Source organism: Adelges cooleyi, unplaced genomic scaffold (assembly GCF_023614345.1).
Source record: "Adelges cooleyi isolate 19-005CV unplaced genomic scaffold, UGA_ACOO_1.1 ACOO_flye_CR_arks_rails_tigmint_CR_PRNA_1, whole genome shotgun sequence".
Taxonomy (NCBI): domain Eukaryota; kingdom Metazoa; phylum Arthropoda; class Insecta; order Hemiptera; family Adelgidae; genus Adelges; species Adelges cooleyi.
The window spans coordinates 4569505-4592623 of NW_026095751.1; the positions used below are offsets into that span (position 1 = coordinate 4569505).

Here is a 23119-nt window from a genome sequence, read left to right on the forward strand (position 1 = left end):
GTAAACATAATATATAATGGCTATAAGACATTGTTATTAACGGTCTAATTGATGTTGATTATACAATAAATCGATCACAGCGTTATTAGTCTATTAAATATAACAAATGTGTTTTTTTATTATATATTAATTAGTTATAAAAAAAACCGAATTGATCAATACCATTTTAATTTATTATATAGTTTTATAACACTGTAAATTGCGTTTATATTTTCTTTAATTGCAATTATTTTTTTTTATACTCCGTATTTATATATATACTATGTATTTATGAAATAGGATGATACAATATAATACGTTTATGTGTACTTTCTTAGAGGACACAAATGCAATAAATTATAGCCCAGTCATAACAACGCACAACTGAATGAACTAGTGTACTAGTAAACATTATTATTGAACTTACAAAAACTTGTAAATGTACGATTCTAATAGATGGTAGAAACTTTCTAGTTACTACTAAAAACACATATGAAAATAATAAATGTGACATTCTAAATCTTTCAAACAAGTGATGTCTTCTACACGGGAAGGATGTATCTATTAGGTAAAGGATTTAGCCTTTAGTCAGGTTAGGTTAGGTAAGGTAAGGAGACACTAAAATGTCCAATTAGTCGGTTACATTATACACGAAATTATAAGGCGTGTATTGTATGTTTATTTGATTTTGATATAAAAGTGTAACTACTTAAAAATGTCAAGTCGAATTGGAAAAGATGGCGCATTAAGTAAAATAAAGTAATGTTATTCGAGAAAGTTTGAAAATGATACGATTTCTTCTGCCCCAACAAAAAAAAAGCAAGAAAAATTAAGTTAAATAACGCGGTCCATTGTTTCAGAGATATAATGCGTACAGACAGATTATAAAAAAGCACATCATTGTAAAGTCAATACCTTTTCAGGTTCGCGTCAAAGCCAAACAAATGACGTCGATGCGGCTATATTATTTTTCTAAAGCGTTATTATCATCTTTTGAAGTTTAGCCACTCCTTTCTCCTTTTTTCCGTATTATTATTTTCTTTTCCAACACTGCTTTCACCGCAATACTCTTTCACCGTTTACAGTCATTATGCGATAAGCAGATAAAGCACGAGGGGATAACTGTGCAAAGTAGAATAGCCACTATATCATTATAACTGATAACCATTAATCATGTGTACCTGATGTACGTCACACAACCGATGAACTTATGGGAGCTCAATTTTGTACATGTAGACCTATACTCGCAATACTATAGGATGCCCCTTACCCAGCTCTCCTTTCTAATCACAAGCAAAGGTCGTGGTGCTGGACAAAGCCCAGAGAAAATAATATTACAAAAGAAAAAAAAAGATCAAACGATTTTCCGTATTCACATAATAGTATAACATAATATTTTAGTGTATGCGTGTCGACGGGCACGTAGAGCACCGACGCGACGGAAGCATCTGCGACGTTGTCTCTTCTCTTGTTTTATAATATTTTGAAAGCCAACAACAAGGTTAGGCCCAAGACCGGACTAGATACCCATAAAATATAGCCGTCGACCGGCGTTTCGACGGTTGTACACCGCCGGAATAATAAAGATAATGTATCAAAGACATCTTACACGATAATATTTTTAATCATCGGGTTTCGCGCCTCAACGGTGACGTCATTTTTTGGTCGCGGATTCATTAAGCAAACTTTTAGCTGTTATTAACGCCGAAACGCGTTAATTGTTTAACCAGTCGCGTTAGCCGTAACCGCTAATTATATAGTCATTTTAGTTTTGTTTTCAGTATCATAACTGATTATATGTACACACACGGAAGCTACACAGCAGCGTTGTTGTAACCTACATAATATTGTTATGGTTTTAAGTATTTTTCGAAGAAAAACCAAGTTTTTTATGAATTGTACCGGTTTTATGTTTCGCCAAAAAAACGACATGTTGTTGAAAACCAGCTGTTCGTCAAATTTAATATTAGTTTCGTCCGTCGACGGTGCCGGACAGACCCAAATTTTGAGTCACAATGTCTGGACAAGACTCGAGTTCATACAAAACATTCAATTACTTTTAGAAACAAATACATTTTAGTTACTATCGAACATAATTTTTAGTATCCGCTATTAGTTTCTGACACGTCTTTAGTGCCACATAGCATTGCGTCCCCGGCACCCCCGGGAACTGTTACAAAAACCAATTAAAAAAAAAAAAATCAAAAAAGAATTTAAACAAGTAATTTATTAAAAAGTTAAATTAATTAAAAATAATATTAATTTGTACTATACAAATTTATATAACTTATAATATAAAATATATAAACAAATATTCGAAAGGTTTTTTTTAGCGAACCGTAGTTTTGAGGAAGCAAAATTACAATTGTTTGTTGTAATTATTTCTTTAGAGCTATCCGAGTTGGGCTTTCATGTCTATCGTTATTGTGTTAACCGCCTGTCGATTTTCATTAACCAAACCCAAGGAGAAAACCTAACAGCGGCAAGGAACTTCGTTTAAAAACTTTTAAATGCTGAACAAAAAAGCATCGGTTTATCAGAAATTTGCAAACCGCTCACATTGGCCCTAATGATTCTTGGCGTTTTCCCGTTAACTCGGCATTCCTGAAAATAATTATTGTTCGGAAACATCAACGACGAGGGAAATAAAAGTGGTTTTCAACTTTAAGTTAACCGCTGCGATGCGCGGACGAACCACGGGTACGCCAAGTTTCAAAGCAAAGTAAATTAATTAAGGTTTCAAAAAATCATGGGAAAAGCGTAGGTACAGCGATCCAAAGTTTCTTCTAAAGGCGCGCACACCCGTAATTGGATTTATATGGGGCGGATGGGCAAGAGAGAATAAGAGGGTTGTTGTTAATTTGCGTGGATATTCATCTCGAGCCGACGGTCTGCTGCATAGTTGGCATATGAGCGCGTGACGACGGTAGTTCAAAAATAGCCATTTTCACGCCCACAAGTTTCGCAGGTAGGACACTTCGGGGCCCGGAAATAGCCGGAGCCGAGGTATTCTGGCAAAACCGACAGTGTCTGTTGCTTAGTATAATAATAATATGTTGGCGACAGACGGTTTTATACACTTTGAACGCGCGCCCATCGTACACCACCACGGCGACGATGATAATTATTACCATGTGTACTACGACGATTGTTGTTAAGCTGTTGGTCAATTAAACGTCGTCTCCTGTCGAGGGCGAGTGAGTGCGTGTAGCCGACGACGGTAATATCATCACAAGTTATATTTTTAGTCGCCGAAAATTGGCGTTTTCATAAAACAATATTTTGACGGACAAATTGCGCACCTCCGAATTGTTATTTATTATTATCGCCTAGCGCAAAAACACGTGTAACGACAACAATAATAACATCACTGTTTGCCGACGCAATTCGAAAACCGTTCCAAAATATTTCAATACACTCTAGTCGGACACACGCGATATGGGTCCTCAGGCTAGGTCGTTTACAATTCATTCAAATACAATGACGGCTGAGTACAACGATCATTCATACCAAAATCGGATTCGGCACGCCAACTAGTCGTTTAAGCTGGAAAAGCTTACAATAATTATTGAACGACTCGAGTTGGGAACTGTCGAACAAACAACAAATTTGTTCGTCGAGATATAATGATGGTTTTTTAAGAGGGCGTCGCACCGGTGATTTTTAGTGGTAAAAACATGTTTAAGCAGACTGAAAATAACTCGCTTAATTTTGGTTTTAGAGTAAAAGCACCCATTATAAAATTAAAAGAAAACAATATTCCGGAGGGCAAGACGGTGCGTTTTTTAAAAAAAAAATGTTTTTTGAAAAGTTAGTCATTTAAAAATATAAAATAATCGTTATTTCTAAACTATGTATTGAGCGTTATACTTGGAATAATGAAAAAAACGCACCGTCTTGCCCTCCGGAATATTGTTCTCTTTTAATTTTATAATGGGTGCTTTTACTCTAAAACCAAAATTAAGCGAGTTATTTTCAGTCTGCTTGAACATGTAGAGATGAAAAAACATTTTTAATCTCTTTCAAGCATGCTGTGATAGTCCAAAAATAAATTAACTACCAAAATAAAGTCCTAGTTATTGAACAAATAATTACACATCACAGTTTAACCTTTAAATTAAGATTTTGTAAAAAATTGCCTATACTTTACTCCTTAAAAATAGGCGGTGCGACGCCCTCTTAACGCCAGTGATTTTGGATAATTGTTTAATAAATACATTTTACTCGAACGGCGCTGAAGATAGATTACAGTGATAGCGTGCGTTCTACATAAACGAGAATTCTTTATTTGTTGCAAAACAAATAATAAAAAAAATTAACTATTCACACAACTATAAAATATAAATGTATCGCAGAGCTGTTATCACTTATCCACTTATCTAAGGAGTCGGGTCGCCAACGAATCACTATTATCATGCACGCGTGTCTTCGTTTACATAATAAACCCAAGTAATTGTTTTTTTTTTTTTTTATTATTATGTTAGGTATTTACCAGTCATAAACGCTCAGATTGCCCAACGGAGGTCGACGTCGATTTACTAATACAATGCCCAACTAGTATAATAATATATTAAAAAGAAAACTCGAGCACACAATGCATAAATGACGATCAAATTCATACTATGATAATTCGTGATGAGAATTATGATAATGATATTCATGAAATACCATAACACAATATGGGAAGGAGGGGAATATTTGATAATATTTTGAATGGGTTTTAGTGTAAGCCGAGTGTATGAGGTGATACCACAGAATAGATGAAAGCAGAGGATCACTTTCAATGTAAACAAAAAAGTGAAAAAAATATAGATATACCATTATAGCGGTGTAGCCTTTAAGATGGCCACCGCGTTTTTGTGTGGTAAGTGTTAATTTCGATCAGTGTCCAGGGCCTGGTAACATCATCGGCATTACTTTTTGCACAACGCACGACTGACTAAGAAACTTAACGTCGATAACGTTATTAGAGGTCTACTTATACACCGTTAACACTTACTGGTGTTGTTACTCATATAATATTGTTAATATTATCGACCCTTGGAATTTATCATTCAAACGATAGAAAACGCATATCGAACCGTAAGTACACTTGTCATATCTCGTCACATATGTTTTTAACTTCTCGTCGAAGCTAAAAAGAGATTAAAACAAAATGTAAACCGGTCATTGATCAATCGTAAGACACGTCAAATTATGATATATTGCACACAATATAGTAAATAAGACACAACAAGTCAACTGTTTACTAACAATAATATTAATATTTAAATTTGATAACACAAAATAGAAAAAAATGTACAAGGTATTTTTTGTGTTATAATTTATTATTGTTTATAAAGAGTTTTTTTATTAACAATATTATTTGTCAATTAGTGTTTGGGGTTTCATAATTTTTGATCAATTTGTGAAAGAGATAATCAATTAAACTAATAAACATCACCCATTAGAATACATAAAAAATAGAATTTTCATCTTGGTAAAAATTGCTTCTACCCTATCGTTTTCCACTTCAATTAGTAATACGTGACCAAATTGATAAATGCAAATGTAACCACATAAAGTTACCAAATATTTCCGCAATTTGGAAATAGGTTGAAATATGGTGAAAAAGGGAAACCCTGTGTACCTGGAGATTTTGATGTCATACATCTATGGTAAGTAACCAATGCCTCATCTGTCACAGGTGTGCACAGTGTAGTGTCAATCGATCAACGCCAAACTAAGTAATTTAAAATTAGGCGACGGTCTCGATGCACATACAACATGTACTCACAGAGTTTGATGTATTACACGTCGATGCCAAAAAATACTTAACAGAAAACGAAACGTACTTTACCCTTCGGACACCCTCAAAAGAATACCCGAAGACGGAGGACTATAACATTTGCGTTTTTTTTGGCGTGGTAACTATATACATATATTTAATTATCGCCGCCGCCATCTAAGAAAATGTCTTTTTAACTATATTGATTTATTGTTATCTTTGTAGTGTATCTTTTGAAAACACGTTAATTTGGATCAGAAGTCAGAACAACAGTGCCGAACGGTATCGATGGTTTTTTTAATAATAATAATATTAATTTTACATTATACGCGTCAGGTTAATAGTTAATATGTTTTCTTTTGAGGAAAAACGCCTTTTGCAATAACAACATTTTTTTTCAAATGTAGGTGCAGCAGCGGCGGCGGCGCAGCGTACCATGGACGATGACTGTGATGCAAACCATTTAATAAACAACTAGCGGTATTGTGTGTACGTTTCGGTTTAATTGAATGAACTCCGATGCTGATAACGTAAGACGATAATCTTTACTTACATTTTAACTGGTAATTAATTACTAACTAATTAACAGCAACGTTTCCGAACACACTACGAAACGCTCTCTGACGCACATTTTGTTCTATATTATACAGTAGCCAATAAAATGGATAATTTTTTATTTGTAGATTCGGTATGATCTGCCTCAACGTTATAGACTCGAGTATTGAACAATCTAAGTACAATTTTTCGTAAGTTCTGTAGATACATTACAATAAAAACGCAAAAAATGAATTACTTAATAAGCGTTTGAACTATTGATTTACACTTATGTCATTGTCTCTATAAGCTGTTTACAATTTCCCATAAAGAATTGTGTAATTTGTTACATACGCAGTCCGGACTAATACAATTAACTAGTAAACAAGCGACGATCCTTTACTTAGAAAAACTGAAAATCAATCGTAAAACCTCGGCTCTAAATAAGTTTCTGTAAGTCGTTAGGATTTTACTAGGTCGTTTTTACTTGTCTGATGAAAGCAAGCAATATGTGAAAAACAATTTCTTCTCGTCACATTTACATAGAAAGGAAAAAGGCCTTTTCATCTCACTAGCATGGCCCGACATATCATTCCGTTTTGTATCCTCCCTCTCTTGGATCATTTTATTACACAAGTAACGAATATTACATTAACAAATCAATGTCTGGCTCGATTAAGAGGTCTGCATATGTCCGTTTACCCTGTGTACAAGCGCTTCTCCAAGAGAGCGGCGTCGTTACATAATATTATGTTTATATGTTGATTATTCGTACGATTGTATTAAAATATTTGTTTAGTGCACAGCAAATGCCATAGGATGCGCTTACCCCAATGGTTAATGTTATGTTGAACCTAACCGAATGCTTTAAGGCTGTACTGGCAACACAGAAAGTCTGCCGCCAAATAACAAAATTGTAATCGTTTCGACAACTCTGTTTTACATCAGTTGTGTTTTTTTATTGACACTGTAAGTATACATATCAATAATACTATAATATAGTGTTAATTGTGTTGTGCTGATATAACAGTTGTATACGACCAAAGTGCGCGCGCATAAGTAATAATTATGATATTGAAGCGATAACAACTGTGGCGCGACGGTGTGTGGGGGGGGGGGGGTTCAGACGACGGTGTAAAGATGAAAAGCTATGAATGAGCCAATTCATTGTAATTCATCTCAAGGCCAATACTCGAAATACCCGAAACCAAAAAAAAATTGTATACCGGCCGTGGCACACACAAAAAGCTACTGTGGGGTCATAACGGCTACGTTCGGCCTACGCACACGCGTGGGTTTCCACGTTATCTTTATAAAATAAAGCGCACGTGTGTGTGTGCGTGGCGTGTTCATGAAGAATATTATATATAAATATATATATGTATATACGTATATGTAGATAGATATGCTTATCGTACATGCTGGATGCTACTAGCATTATAGTCTGATTTCCGTACGTCTGCGTCTACACAAAATCCGCAAACACCGCTGACACACGTACAGAGTTATTTGCACCGAACGCGAATCATACAACACTGTTTGGTTTTTACTGTTCAACAGTTTTTATTGTATTGTGTAGGACACGCGACGAATGTGTGAACGACACAGGCCAATGTTAGTTTAAGAAACCGTTCGAATTGTATTTTTTCGGCATGTGACCTTTGATCGTTTACCATGGATGTAGCGACCGTCTGTCACCAACATAACCCTTCACGTTTTATTAATTTTCAAGTAACGCACTTTCTAGTGCGCACGCCCAGAATCGATTCGCCAATCACAGTCGTTAATGCGCCAGTAAAAGCATGCGCAGTTGCGCACCGTTACCTGAAATTGTCGGTGGACCGAGGTTATATTGGCTACGGTATCCATTGTAAATGATCTAAGCGAGGGGGGGGGCACGCAATATAAAGGACCGGCCCCTCCCGCGCTAACAAAGGACAAGAAACCACCCCGTAAAGTGGTATTGTGAAGAGATTTTCGCGCACAAACTATTTGAACGCGGAAGCGAAAAAAAAAACTAGACGTGGACGAATGGACGGTCGTTTGTATCTGAAACAATAACAAAAAAAAACCTTAAAAGCTAAGCCGAACTCCTTTGGTGCTCGTCGCCCTGGCCCGCATGATAAAGTACAACCTGTTTTATTCGACACACGTATTGGCATAACATATTACCCAGGAAACGATACCGAAGCGCAAACAGAAAACATATGTACAAAGGAATCGGCCGTGATAGGTTTTCCGTGTAACTACTTTGGCATCGAGGACTAAATCGCCTTTTTTCGGTTTTACATCATTGCTAAACATAACATGTAGATCATCGGTTTTTTACAAACAGCTGTTTCCGTTAAAATATGTATTGTATTAACATAAAAAACAAAAAGTCTGATTTAACCCTCGTCGATTCCAGAAGGCTTAAGCTTACACTCAATTTACTAAAAGACCATATCCAGTTCACAAATATCGTTGTCTTTCGTTTTAAAGCGAATGTGGCCGTGGCCAGTGATCGATGAACTTATTACCCAATTCGCTAAAATAACCCGGGACGGAACTACTTAGTGTAGTTATTGTTTGCCACTCGACCAGACATCCCTAACTACATACATGAACAGCTGTATAAAAGGAACTGTTCTAATTTTCGCGATGCACGTACATTTCACACGTCTATTGTTTGGTGGACTACCGTATTTTTGGTTTCTTGTATTAAAGTAACAAACTGGAACAAAAAAAAAACAGTCAAACACGAAATCTCCAGACGGTAAGTTCAATAACCGCGTTCACAGCTATGGGCGTTTTAACCGCGACCGTCTGCGGTTCGAAACCGTCAAGATTAATTTAGCCGAACAGGTCGGCCGTGTAGGGTGGGCTATTCACACCAAAAATCCCCAAACCAAAGAGGCAATGTCCACGTGTCTGACCAAGCCACGTGTATCTAAATCGAAACCACGAGCACGTGTACAAAATACGAGATCTTGGCTCACTTGGCTATTACGGATACTTAATAACTATGATTTGATTGGATTTGAATATGGAAGCGGGTCAGATTTTCGGCCCCGAGGCCCCAAAAATACCTGTTTCTATCCAAACGTACTAATCAGTCTAACAAGGCGGCGATAAAGAATCTCAAAAAGAATGCACCGAAAGTGCACGCATATAGAAATGTCTATTCACAGGCGGCCTGCATACAATTGAGATAAGTACCTATTATTCCCTGAAAAATAGACCGTTTTCAACACCTCAAATTCTGTCGAACTTAACTTGAGGCAACTCATCATCGATTTCGAGGTCCACATCGAAACCAAAATGTATAGTCCAACAAAGTTGAGAATACAAACAAAATATAACAGTCAAACGATCCAGGGGAATAGGGTGGTAGCCTAATGAATATGTTAACACCGACCAGAATTCATGATGTAATTACTAATTATACAAGGTCAAAAGAGGCAAATGAAAATGTATTTAATTTTTTTTTTAATATTTAGAAGTAAAAATTGGTAACAATATATTAAATAATCTGACAGGCGTTAGTAGTAACCTTGTAATGAAAAAAGCAAAAATTGATAATTACTTACATAAACAGAAAAAAAAACTACATTTTCATTTGTTCAGTTGGCCGTTTATTCTCATTAACTCCACTTGACCCTAATGCTATCATATTTCGTTGCATATTTATTATATACAATAACATGCGCTATTATTGAGTCATTTAAAACAACACAAACCGCCATTACGACAGTGAGCCCTGCGCGTACCGCTATTATGGCTTTCGGTTAATGACTAGTAATAGGGTGTATACTCTATAGGTTTTAGCAACGGAATGCAATGACCGTTGTACAACAACGGGTATACCCTGTGCAGGACGAACTATAGCCGACAACGGCAGCAATAAAATCATGCTTTCGCTACTTGGGTGGATAACAGACGTTTACCGGGCCTTAACGAAAACCCACCCGCTAGATTTTTTTGGATTTGGGATTTTTTTTTTTTTTTTGTTGGCCAACCAATTGTTGCCGGTTACCGTCTATTTGGGAATCACTGTCCAGAGAGAACGCATTTTAAAAGCATTTTGTCTGCTTCGGCCTCCGCCACCCGTCCCTTGGCACAACGACTTGTTTCTATTTTCGATACACGGTCCGGTCCATGGCGGCCGCTGGAGGTTTGCCTCCTCTCGCTCCCAGTCCCATTTTATGCCACCGCGACACGACTACACCAAGTGTTATTACATTAATATTACTGTATACAGTGTACATAATTGTGTTAACTGAGGAAATCCACTTGCGGCAGGTTAAAGACCAACGGCTGTAATGTCAATGTTACCGAGTTTTACAAATACTCATACATACCGCACGGTAGTGTCTAAGTTGTTGTGGTGCCAATTTGGGTTTTTTTTTTTTTTTTAATTGGCGACGATTGCCAATTCGTTAAGTTTTTTAGATAATGCATCATCGCATTATAATGGTAGACTGCACTAAAACACGTAATTCCATTGTGGACACACACGTTAGTGAAATCCTATGTAATCAAAGAATTATATGGTCTGTGAAATAACAGCAACGGCGTTTATTCAATGCGTTTAAAAAACTGTTTAAAACTTGATGTATAAAAAACACACCTATCAGCTGCTGGGTCCTCCCGATACCGTCCGGGGAAAGGTTATTAGTGAACAAAATGTCAAAATAAAAAGTCCAAACGCAAATCTTCTCGTCCATAGACATGAGCAGATGACGTTTATGTTTTTTTAACAGGTGGCGGCCATCGTCTTATTGCGGATTCAGACCTCAAACAACATACATCAAGACAGAAATAAATATGAGTAATGTCAATTAAAAGCGGAGTCGGTACAACCCAAAGCCTAAAGTGGATGAAGGGCGTTTCATGCATCACAAGTCTAAATTATACTGTTAGCCAACCGATATACCAAAAAACCAAAATTTAAAGCGAGAATTTCTATTTATTTCCACAACACTGAAGGAATAATTATGAAATAACAAACTTACACCGTGTGAAAACATTTTCTTAATAAATGTCAGTTATTTTACTTTGAAAAAAAACACGTTAACCTTTCACCATTAATTTCACAAATAAGGTAAACTAAGGTATCGTATCGGTAAGTTTTTTAATTTACATAATACATAACATAGCCAAGTCGGACACAAACACGTTTTATTTTCGGCACGACCAACATTTTTGTATATTCGACTTGTAAGCGGGACAAATTGTTATTGAATAATTTTATTATTCTAAAAAAAAAAAAAAAACACAGAACGCCGAGCCAGACTTTGGGCGCCGAGAGGACGGCATAACAGAGCGTTTCCATTTTGCACCTATTTAACACTAAGGCTGTTTTATATTATATGAAACCGGCTAGCACGCGATATAATAATTCCGTGCGGCTGTCGAGGTGTTATACCAATGACAATGCGAAGAGATTAAACAATAGTAGATGTAAAGTATTATGTAGAAGAGGCGATACGATGGAAAATAAATAGCCAAGTCGGTGGAAAAACGTCTGATAATAAAATACACCGATCGGGCGCGTTTGCGGATAATTTTTTTGCGCGTGAACCGGTTGACAATTATATCGTTATTATTATTTGTCTTTATCTTTTGGCCGACCAAGTCGAGAGATGTACCATTGCATCGTTACCGCGGCAACCCCTTCTAGAGCGCAAATCGGATAATAGTAATATAGTATGCGGTCGCCAACGAAAATATCGTCGGACATCGTGCCAATGAGAAGATATTGTACACAGTAGGTATATATTATTTTATAATAATAATCGCCAGGTCGAGCGGGGGAGGGCATGTGACAAGATGGGCCCGCGGGGGGGGGGAAGCAATTTGTATGGGCGACCGCGGACTTCCGAGCAAATTTTTTTCGTCCATCTGACCTACCGCCGCGTTTCTCGGTCGTTGTAATGCAAATTTTTTTAGGCGTTCATGATGGGACGCAGTAATGGCAGCGCGGTAAAAATATAATGATTTCTGTCCGTGACTAGATTCTGTTATCATGTATAAAATAATATTATTGTGATATTGTATCGAGACGGTCGCGGAACGACCACGACGCGACGGTAGGTAAACATAATATGCCACACACAAAGTGGCATGTATAATTTTTTTTTAAACAATATAAGCTGCGCACACACACACACAGCACATAGACGAAACTAGATACGAAAACTTGATGATGACAGACACGTGCAGAAAAATGAAAAAAATTACACAATTACACGCTAAAAATGTTATCTTATTTAAAAACCTTCTCGCTTTGCATCGAAGCTAAAATATACATTTATTCGTGAATCACGACCAAATATCAAAAGTAACTATAACAATACCTAGTATGTTATTGTTTACAAGCCGACAAATTAAAACTTTGAAATTGTCAGAAATAATACTATTATTTTTACATAAACCACATTAATTTAAATATAGTGTAAACTGGTTTTAAAAAAAAAAACTTTACAAAAAAATGTAACATATATGTAAAGTTTAATGACGAACGTTATTGTTACTACTTTTAAAATTAATAGTTTTCATTTTTTAATTGCCTGTATATGTATAAAATACCAAGTAAATAGGTCCCAGCACCGAGTAAAAGCTTTTCTACTTCCGACTTGTTTTAATACGTTTTATAATATTGGAACTTAAATGTAATTAATTATTTACTGTAAATTGTTTGGAAAGTTCGGTAACTCCTTCAAGCCTCGGTGAAAACCATTAAGACCGTTTAAACGAAATTTAGGACTTACAGTTAATAAGCTAGCCCTTTTTTTGCAGCAGCAGCAGCAGCAGCAAGTATTGATAATCGATTTCATATTAGACGCTTATGGTTTACATTTCAAAATACAATATACTCTCGTGAATCTCATGTGTTGAAATGAGTGAATAGTAACATACTGTTATTGTTGTTATTATAAACATAAGACAATAAATTATACGGCCTGTCGGTCGTACAAGGGATTTGTGCTCAGAAAATAGGCGACGCCGGTAAATCCTATAACAGTGACGTATATAATGTTGTATGAAAGCGTGCAATGTTTACAGGGAGGATTTAACAGTAGACGAGGAAGGGAGATAAAACCCGTTGAGGAAAGCTCACAAGCACAATATGCCTTTATATATTATTTATTTTCCACGGACGGTATATGCTATGACCTATATGTTGAATTCAGACGTCCTGGATTCCGTCATTCGTTTTCTATAGTAATATAATAACTATAATTATTCTAGTAATACAAACGTTTTAACGGCAAGGTTATGTCCGTGTGCACAATTTATACGAAAAATAATATAGGATAATAAACAAACAGAAGCTATGACGTCACCGCGTTATCAACGATTACCATTTAACTTTTCACAGTATTTACACGAATAAAAATATACACACAACGTCCATATCGTTATCACTATTGTTGTAAGCTGTTACATCTCACAGATCGCGCCGGAGGGTACCTAGTAAATCGGGCAAGTGTACAAAATGTCTTAGAGCTGTTTACAAGCAAGTATAGTCACGGCAAAGACCGTTTTCGATGGTAAAACGAGGATCTTCTTCATTATTATTATGCCACGTCACCTTAGAATAACTGTTATACAGAATGACGTTATTGGCCTTTTTTAAGCGACCTTAAAATAATTGTTAGCGTCAAATTTTGGAAACGAGGTGCTACGTTATTTTAAAAACTTGGGGGTCACACGATGATGTAAGTGCCATCATATGATGTAGGTGTCGGTAAGTGTTCGTTGCTGTTCTCGGCACTGACCACGGTGGTAAAAACAGAACACATCAGGCAGACAAACGAAATGCGAGACGACACAATGTACGGGCCGGTATACATATTATAATAATATGATGATTGCGCGCTATCTTAATTACCTGGGACGCGAGCGGTAATTAAAAAAAATATATATATATAATAACAATAATTATACAATACTGGGAATTTAGAATGCAATTACAGCGTGTGTCCCGATTAATGGGCGAGATTCAATGACATTAATTATTAAACCCGCGGTGCGACCATTGAAGTGCTAATAATTATTAAATGGACAATAATTCCGGTCAACGGGGTTATCCATCAGCCGGGCAGTCAAATCCAATTCGCGTCAGCGCGTTTCCATTTTATCGTCATCGAAATAATATACTTATAATATTATTAATATACATATATATATATATATATATATATATATATATATAAATATTGTCGTGACTCAATCGGCAGCTGAATTGGCGAGAATGGTCGTTTAGAACACCCAAGTTCAGACTGCAGACCATTTTCTGTTTTAGTTTTTTAAACCAAAACTGGATTCTTCCATTTGCCACTAAAAAAACGTTTGGCCGTTCCCGACAATAAAGTCTGCAAAATATGACCAACGTCGACCCGGTGAAAGGCGAAGGCTTTTATCCCCTAACCTAACGTGGTAGACTGGAAAAACTTAACAGCCGACATAACTTCCAATAACAATATATATACATTTATATAGGTAATAGAATATAACCGTGAACGATACAATATTATCGAGGACGGGTTCTCCTTTATTCCCAAACGGGTTTAGCGCTATTACTTCATCTCGCCGTTTACAATATTACCGTCTTGGAATATATATTATAACAACAACAATATCATAATAAAATAATATAAATTTAATCGTCTCGTATACTGCCAAATATCTACACAATACGCTTTTAAAAACGTTTTAGTAACGCTTCTTATAATAAATACAAATTCGTACTTTAATTAAATGTATTTTGCTACACATAGCTTGTTTCAAAAAGTGACATCAGCTCTTCTTGGCGCGCTTAGCTAACAAATCGTCTTCTGTATTATACAGATTTCTTTACATGCAAAAATTATATAATGTTAACCCATTTTCTGTGTGTGGGCGTATCTTATAGATTTGCAATTCAATCCGGAACGTAACATTTTTCCATATATTCTTTTTATATAGATTGATATATAAATATTTACATTGTAAATCCATATTGGATGTATTCAATTTGAATATTTAAACAATAATATAATATTTATACGTATTATGTACATTAGAAAAGCTAATACAACTTTTGGAAAAAATTGATCAAATTAGCGTCTGTATTCTTCAAAATATTTGAGATATTCCACGCCAAATCGTACACCATTAGACTTTTACATCTCAAATTTTGATTGCAAATTTGCTTACGCTTAATACAGTTTTTTTTAACTAGGTATATATATGTTGATGATATCAATACTTATTTATGAATAATGAAAACAAAATAAGTTTAAAAAAATTAAAAGCCGTTCAATTCGAATGACTTAAATTAAGTTTTCAACGATCGATTGTTAACAAAATTATTTAAGCATTATATAAATTGTTTATTCTCCACGGCAAACCCTAATTGATGGGCTTTTTGGTTTTCAAGGTCGAAAAAAAAACAAACAAGCCAAGTCAAAACGGTTTATAATATCAGTTTTGTTATTATGAAAATTCTATAGTACCATAACGGATGGGAGAGAACTCATTCATATTATTATGCATGTTTTAAAAAATCATACTATTATCTTGTATGTAAATGATTTTATCTCTGGCATGATTATTATTACTCCTCTAGTATATTGAATATTATTCTACATCTTCATACTGAATAATAATAATGAATTTGTATAATCTGTTTTTATTTTATTGTTGTGTTTTTGACAGCAAAATAGGAAATCGATAAAGCTTTTTCTTGGTACCGGGCTCGTTATCATTATCACTTCCACTGCCGGTAAACAACATTGACTACTCCGTTTCGAACCGACCAACACTATTATAATATTGTTATTATTATTGTTTCGTTTGTTATGTACGTCTATTGAGTCTATTGTATTGTGCAATAACCGTACATACTGTACCTAATGGTGATAGTTATTATTCAATATTATAATATCTTGCCAGTCCGGTCCATTTTATTCTTACTTTTTTCTTTTAATATATAACCGATTATCTTAACCGCCGGATATAGTGTTGTAATTTTATCATTCACACGGTTTCACATATCGTCTGCCCAATTACAACAGTCTGTGAATCACCCTGTACTACACAGCTGTACAGCACACACACGATAAGGGTCCGCCGCCGCCGCCGCCGGTGGTAAACACGGTCGAGAGTCGCGTTCGTTTATATTATTATTATTATTATAATTTTATAAAGTCGACCTTAACGAGAGAGAGAGAGAGAGAAAAACAAACCAAACGGATAAAAGCGACAAACGTCCTTGAAACACTGTATTACAAGCGTAAATAGTATATTATTTATGCGAAGGCATACCGCCGGCCAGAGGTATCGTCGCACGCGCATTATTTCTCACATACTGTGTAATTTATAATAAATACTAACGTTAAATTGCATTATCATTATTATTATTATAATTATGATAATAATCTTGGCGAGAAGAAGCGCCAACCGTAAGGCCAGCGGTCGCTCGTTGAAGTATAGTAATTTGTTGTAGAGGAATAGCTGAGAAAAAAATCTTGACTAGACGGTTTCCCGGAATAACGGAAGTGACGAAGGCAGCAGGCGGCGGGGCTACCGCGGAAGAGCTTGGCCGATTTTAATAAAAAAACACACTTACCACCAGATTTCATCGATTTGGTTCCCCCCTCATCTCCAAAGGGACCTCGTTGGGGAAAAAACGAGCGGTATTTTAAAAAAATTGTACAATATATGTACGAATATCTTGCAGGTGACTGTGCGAGTGGTGTGTGTGTGTATGTGTCCGTCAAGACGTGATTGGAATCGTATTTTTTCGTTATTAATATATCGTTACAAAAATAAAATATCGAAATAAAACAAAACCAAAAAATAAACGCCAGTATTAATAAAACGCTCTGTGTACAAACCGTTTGGCCAGGGTCCAGATATCATATTTAAAAAAAAAACAGTGTATGCGTCGTACAATCCAGCTGATAACCGACCACACCGTTACTCGTCTGAGAACGTTTTCAAAACCTACAGACCATTTTCACCCCCCAATTACCGGGCGTCTGTTAAACGCACGGCCCAAGAAGGTAAGTATACCGGCCGCGTCTGACCACCGACGTGGGTGGTTCAGAGTGTAGGTTATACCTACTCCGTCGGTGGACTAAAACCGAACAACAAACGACACCGGCCAAGACACGGTGACAATACGGTCGTCGATTCACCGCCGTCTTCAAAACAACTTACTACACAAGGTGTCAACCGGTATAGCACACATACATAATTTCGTGTCGCTAATTATTGTTACCTACTGTAATAGTTTCCAAGATTTTTAGGCGCGTACACACGTCGAAACGATCGTTAATTTTAATAGTTTTTTTTTTTTTTAATATAGTACCTAATATCGTTATTACACGTATTTTACGTTTATGCCAACTGCAGTTTGATCATATTGTATTATCAGCGACAACTGCATAGGTAGTACGGCGGCGGCTATTGTTAATGAACAACGACGACAAAAATCGCGGAAAGGCCGCCGGGTCGCGTTATCGTCTCGGTCCCGACACAGCGTCTAGATCCGAGATCGGGGATGGTGCTCTGCCCCCCCCCCCCATTGATTACACGGCGATAGACGTGGTGTCATCGTTGGACGGTCGTGCGCGTTTTTTATTTTTATTTTTTTTTACCTTTTTTGTTCAGATAGTTCTTGACGCATTTCAGGAACTCCGGCAACCGGAATGTGTGCATGATACTGTTGTTGCTGCTGCCGCCGCCGCCGCCGTTGCCGCTACTACAACTGCTACTGCCGCCGCCCGTGCTGCCGCTGTTATTGCCGCCGTTGTGAAACCGGTCGTAAAACCGTCGCCGTTGTCGTCCACCGCCGGCCGTCGTGATTTTCTTAGACGTCGTGCCGTCCGCTCGGTCGTCGGCCGTGTCCGGGCGACACCCAACGCACCCGCCGGTCGAGTCGCCGTTGGTCGTCCGACCGCGCCGCTGACGATGACAACGTCCGGCACCACCGCGGCGGTCGCTGCCGGCCGCGTCGTTTGCCACCGTGTTGACACAGAACGGCCGACCGCGATTATTGGACAACCGGACGTCTGCGGGCCGTCCAGAAAAACGACGGTGCTACCCCCACGACGGCAGCTGTGCGCGGGCGACGGCGGACCGAACGACGGACACCGGGAACGCGTCGCGTATTATTTATGATCAATATTATAATTATTAATAAATTATATTCTATATCATCAAAATCGCGTCGATACCGTCGATCCGCTTTTGTCGGTCGGTCGCATGTGAAATAACAAGTGTGTACGGCGTCGAGCCGTCAGCAACAAACTGAACCGATTCCGAAGTCGAACTGAGCGGCGGCGGCGGCGACGGCGACGACGGCGGACGCGTATGTGTTTGTAACACATTACAAACGGCCGAGAGGGGGAAAGGGTTACTCGCCGCGGCCGTTGAATACGGCAACAGGCAACAGTACGGTGGCTCTTGTATAATATTATGTATTATTATTATTTTAGTCTTCTTGCCACTCGTGTGTGTGTGTGTGTGTGTTTATATAATATTTGTCATGCGTTTAATAAAATGTGTGTGTGGTGTGTGAGCGTGTGCAGGTTAAACACGTGGGACGAGCGAATACGCTAAAATACCGCCAGTCGAAAAATATGTACTTTATGAATGAACGAAACAAACGCCTACGGTCGGACCGACGACGGTGGTATGCGCGGACGGCGGCGGAGGAATTTTTTTTTTTGAAAAATTACAACTTAATTTGATTTCGTTTAAAACATGCTAAACGATGCTCAATTTTTTCTTTATACACGCGACAATACTCAGTTTTTACACGAACCGGTTTTACGCTATTAAAAACAATAATAATTAATATATATATATATTTTTTTTTTTTACGACAAAATAACGCAAAAACTGGAACGATTTAAAAAACGAATAACGAGCGCCAGAAATAGTGGCGAGAACCCTGTTAAGACAAAGACGAATTTTTTTGTACCAACTAGTTTTTGTAAGAGCAAAATATGAAATTGATGTTTTCAATTAGTCGTTCATTTATATAATTTCACATAGCCGATGGAAAAATTTTAACCTTCAGTTACATTCATCTGTTTTACCTAACTCAGCTTGTGTCGAGTAAAGTTATCAAAACGCCCAAATATGACAAAGGGTTAAGAAAATGAATTAATCTTCTCGTTCGAGATAGGACAGAAAACCGTTAACTACCAAACGTAAAAACTACTTTCCAAAAACATAGAAACCGTCAAACATTAAAATGCTTAAAAATGGTCTTATTCCCCTCTCGCATGATATGGTTCCATCATAATATACACATATTATAACATTGACAAAAATCAAAAATGTTTTCTTTCGTTCCCACTACTAGTGAATAATTATTTCCTATCCACAATAAGATTTTTAAGAAGCAGAAAAGGTTACAGTAAAATACACATGAGGAAATTGCCCATTCCCTAGATTTCCTCAAAATACTGACTAAATCATAGCTAAACATTCAGTTGTATTAAGTTACATTGAAGTAAATAGGTCATGGAAAAAAAAAATAAATTGTTTATCCTAAACTTCCTAGTTTAAAGCATTTGGGTATGGGTTTTTTTTACAAAATTCTGAAAAACCAAATTTTTCTATACACTCATTAATAGACAAAATGCATTTATACTCCATACGGAGAACGAGTTTTGTTTATCTCTAACATAAACTCCTCCCTTTCAAATTTTTGTAAAAGTAAAATAAGCCTCAGATCATAGATGTAACCGCAAGGCGCAACGTACGGAAAATGTAAATCTTTTCAAGTATTATAAACAGCGTTGTGTAAAAAAAAATGTGATAATGCTCTCTCTCAAGATGCATCAATTTCTTAACCGGCCACGTATGTTCTAAGCCATCGTGATCGTATACTACTATACAGGGTGTCCCATTTTAAAATACTAATCGATTTTTCTCTAAAAATACTAATCCAATCAAAAAGTTGCTTATTAGAGACTTTTAGAGTACAAAAGGGGACGTTATAAAAATTAAAAAAATAGGGTCCAAAATTAAAAATGGCTGACTTACGGTCAAAAACATGTTTTTTTTAAATGGAAACCATGTACTTTTTGTTAACCAAATAAATGTTCTTATCAAAACTAACAACTTTTGTAGGAAAATTTTTTCGGTAAAACCCATAATTTGTAAATTAAGTATCTAGCTATTTTTAGTTTTGTTATTTTATTTTGATGCATATGGTAACCTTGTCATGTGTAGTAACCTTGGTATGTGTGGTAACCTTGGTTTGTGTGGTAACCATGGTATTTTTAGTAACTTTGGTATGTGTGGTAACCAGGGGTTTTGTCTTTGTGATACCACGGTTACCACACATACCATGGTTACAACCCATATCATGGTTACCAAACAAATCAAGGTTACCACACATACCAAGTTATCACACATACCAAAGTTACTATAAATACCATAGTTACCACACATGCAAGGTTGCCATATGCATTAAAATAAAATAACAAAACTAAAAATAGCTAAAGATACTTAATTTACAAACTATGGGTTTTACCGAAAAAATGTTCCTACAAAAGTTGTTAATACATGGTTTCCATTTAAAAAAAACACGTTTTTGACCGTAAGTCAGCCATTTTGAATTTTGTACCCTATTTTTAAATTTTTTATAACGTCCTCCTTTGTACTCTAAAAGTCTCTAATAAGCAACTTTTTGATTGGATTAGTATTTTTAGAGAAAAATCGATTAGTATTTTAAAATGGGACACCCTGTATGTTAACGAGTAACGATTATACTTGTCGCGCCTGATATTAGGTCATTGAAATGCTTTAATCAAAAGGTGTACCGCACAAACGAATGGTTTGCTCTCTCATTGTTACTACGGTCAGGTCAGGTCAGTTTAGATCTCTTTGTTGTTTGTGATCTCCAAGTTTTTTTTCTAAGAATTCCTTAACAGTTCAATATTTACATAACACTCTTATTGTCATCCGTGATGAGTACGAGGAGTGTATATGTTATTTTTAAAAAGCTTTGCAGCAAGGTTTGATATATTTAAATGTACCTAATGGTCACTATACAGTCCGAATGGTGGGATAAGGAGAAGGACACCCATCCGAAAAAAATTCACCGACCAGACATATTATAATTTCATTAATATATGCACGCATTAACACATACTTTGGATATGTTTAAAATATCTCTATATGTCTATTTTTCTAAACGCAAATCGCTTTTGCGTCAAATCCAGCTTTGCGTCGAAGGTACCTGATTATAATTTGTTTGTTTTTTGACACTTTAAATTATAAAAGAATAATTCTCCATTCTGTCTGTTGTGGGCGCTCACAATTGGTATATTGTCGAGTATCTCATCTGTCATCAGCCGAGTCTGTATCGTGAGCAATCGCTTTAGCGTTCCGTCTAAATTTAAAAGTTAGCGCTTTGTCTTTATTGTGTTACTCGGCCGATGACTAACGCGTTTATTTTTGAGTTCAATATTAATATATAACGCTGCGGCAATAGCAAATTTGACGTTTCGACGCCGGATCGCGCAAGCTTATAAAAACAATTTAAAAATAAAAAATCCAAATTAACAATAACAACACATAAAATAAGTACAAAATTCGCGACGGTGACACTAAAAGAAACCCACACTCGCCGTGTAGTTTTGAGTTATGGCGCATACTGCTCGGGTACTTACTACTTAGGAAGTCATATAATCGCTTTACCCCCACCCCCCGCCCAAAAAAAGAAAAAAAAACTCCGGTGTAATAATACAACGAGGTTCAACAATCGACTATATCTTGTTACTCTACTGTGTAATGGCTCCTACGATAAAAATAATAACATACACGTCCCTTGGGCACACTCGATCTTCTAACCGAAGCTTTCGACGTCGGGTATCAAATGTCGAAACCGAAAACTCTTTATTATATTCATTCAAAATCCGCTAACAAGATAACCGCCACCACACCAATCGCGTCTATCCGACTCGTATATAATATATAATAAGAACGCATCGTCTCACACAATATTCACAGTAGCTGTCGAGTATATTTATCGTTGAGAAACCATAATATTTTATTCTAATCGATTTTCCATATTTTTATAAAAAAGAGAGCGGTGACCAAAAGCAAATATCGAGTAATTGATGATTTTGGGATGTCAAGTGAATGGCATCATAGTTGTAAATGATGACGAAACAGTCACAAGCACAGATCCTGTCAAACACTACAGGGGAGGGCTTCTCCCACATCCCCCATTATAATACCTGTACTCTGTAGACTGACTAACCGCGGTTCTGGTATATTACAATCAATATGTGATACAATCGGCACGTTACTAAGACAACACTTATCAGCATATTATAGAAATAGGAAAATAGGGCAGGGTTTGGGTAAACGTAGGCTTTTATTGGTCAATATTTTCATAAAAGAATTTAGAATAATGTTCCTACGATAATAAATACAGTGTATTTTTCAGTTATATGGGCCAGTCACAACTTTTGCCCCCTTCGAGAACTGAAATGATGCCACTGCAATGATGGATTTTTTTTTATGGCGGGACGGGGGACCCACGATATCTTCTAAATCGCTGAAACGTTTTCTTCGTGTAGTTTGTATATAGAACAGAAATCGTACCTAAAATATACTTATTAGATCAACAATTAAAAAAATACGCCATTTCCTCTTCAAAATCGAGATCGTAAATTTAGGATTTAAGGTCTAAAATTGAAAATGAAGATAGATTAAGTGTGGTGCCATACATTTACAATTTTCTAAAAAGGGAAACATACACTTTAACCATAGTAAATTTCTAGGTTGCTACACGTGAGAGTGAATAAACAGTCAACAAGTTAGGTTAGGTTTGTTAAC

General features: G+C 36.5%; 1 protein-coding gene across 2 annotated transcripts in view; it reads right to left on the reverse strand.

Moving 5' to 3' along the window:
- LOC126836399 (dual 3',5'-cyclic-AMP and -GMP phosphodiesterase 11-like) overlaps positions 1-18586 on the reverse strand; it is a 35754-nt gene extending 17168 nt beyond the window's left edge. Inside the window, exon 1 of one of the 2 annotated variants that reach the window (XM_050569761.1) lies at positions 17911-18332. In XM_050569761.1, coding sequence (XP_050425718.1) covers positions 17911-17971 — 61 coding nt within the window. In that variant the 5' untranslated portion in view covers positions 17972-18332. Of the gene's footprint in view, positions 1-17910 lie in introns of both variants that reach the window. The other variant, XM_050569752.1, reaches the window with a different exon arrangement.
- Between the last annotated feature and the right edge of the window lie 4533 nt (positions 18587-23119).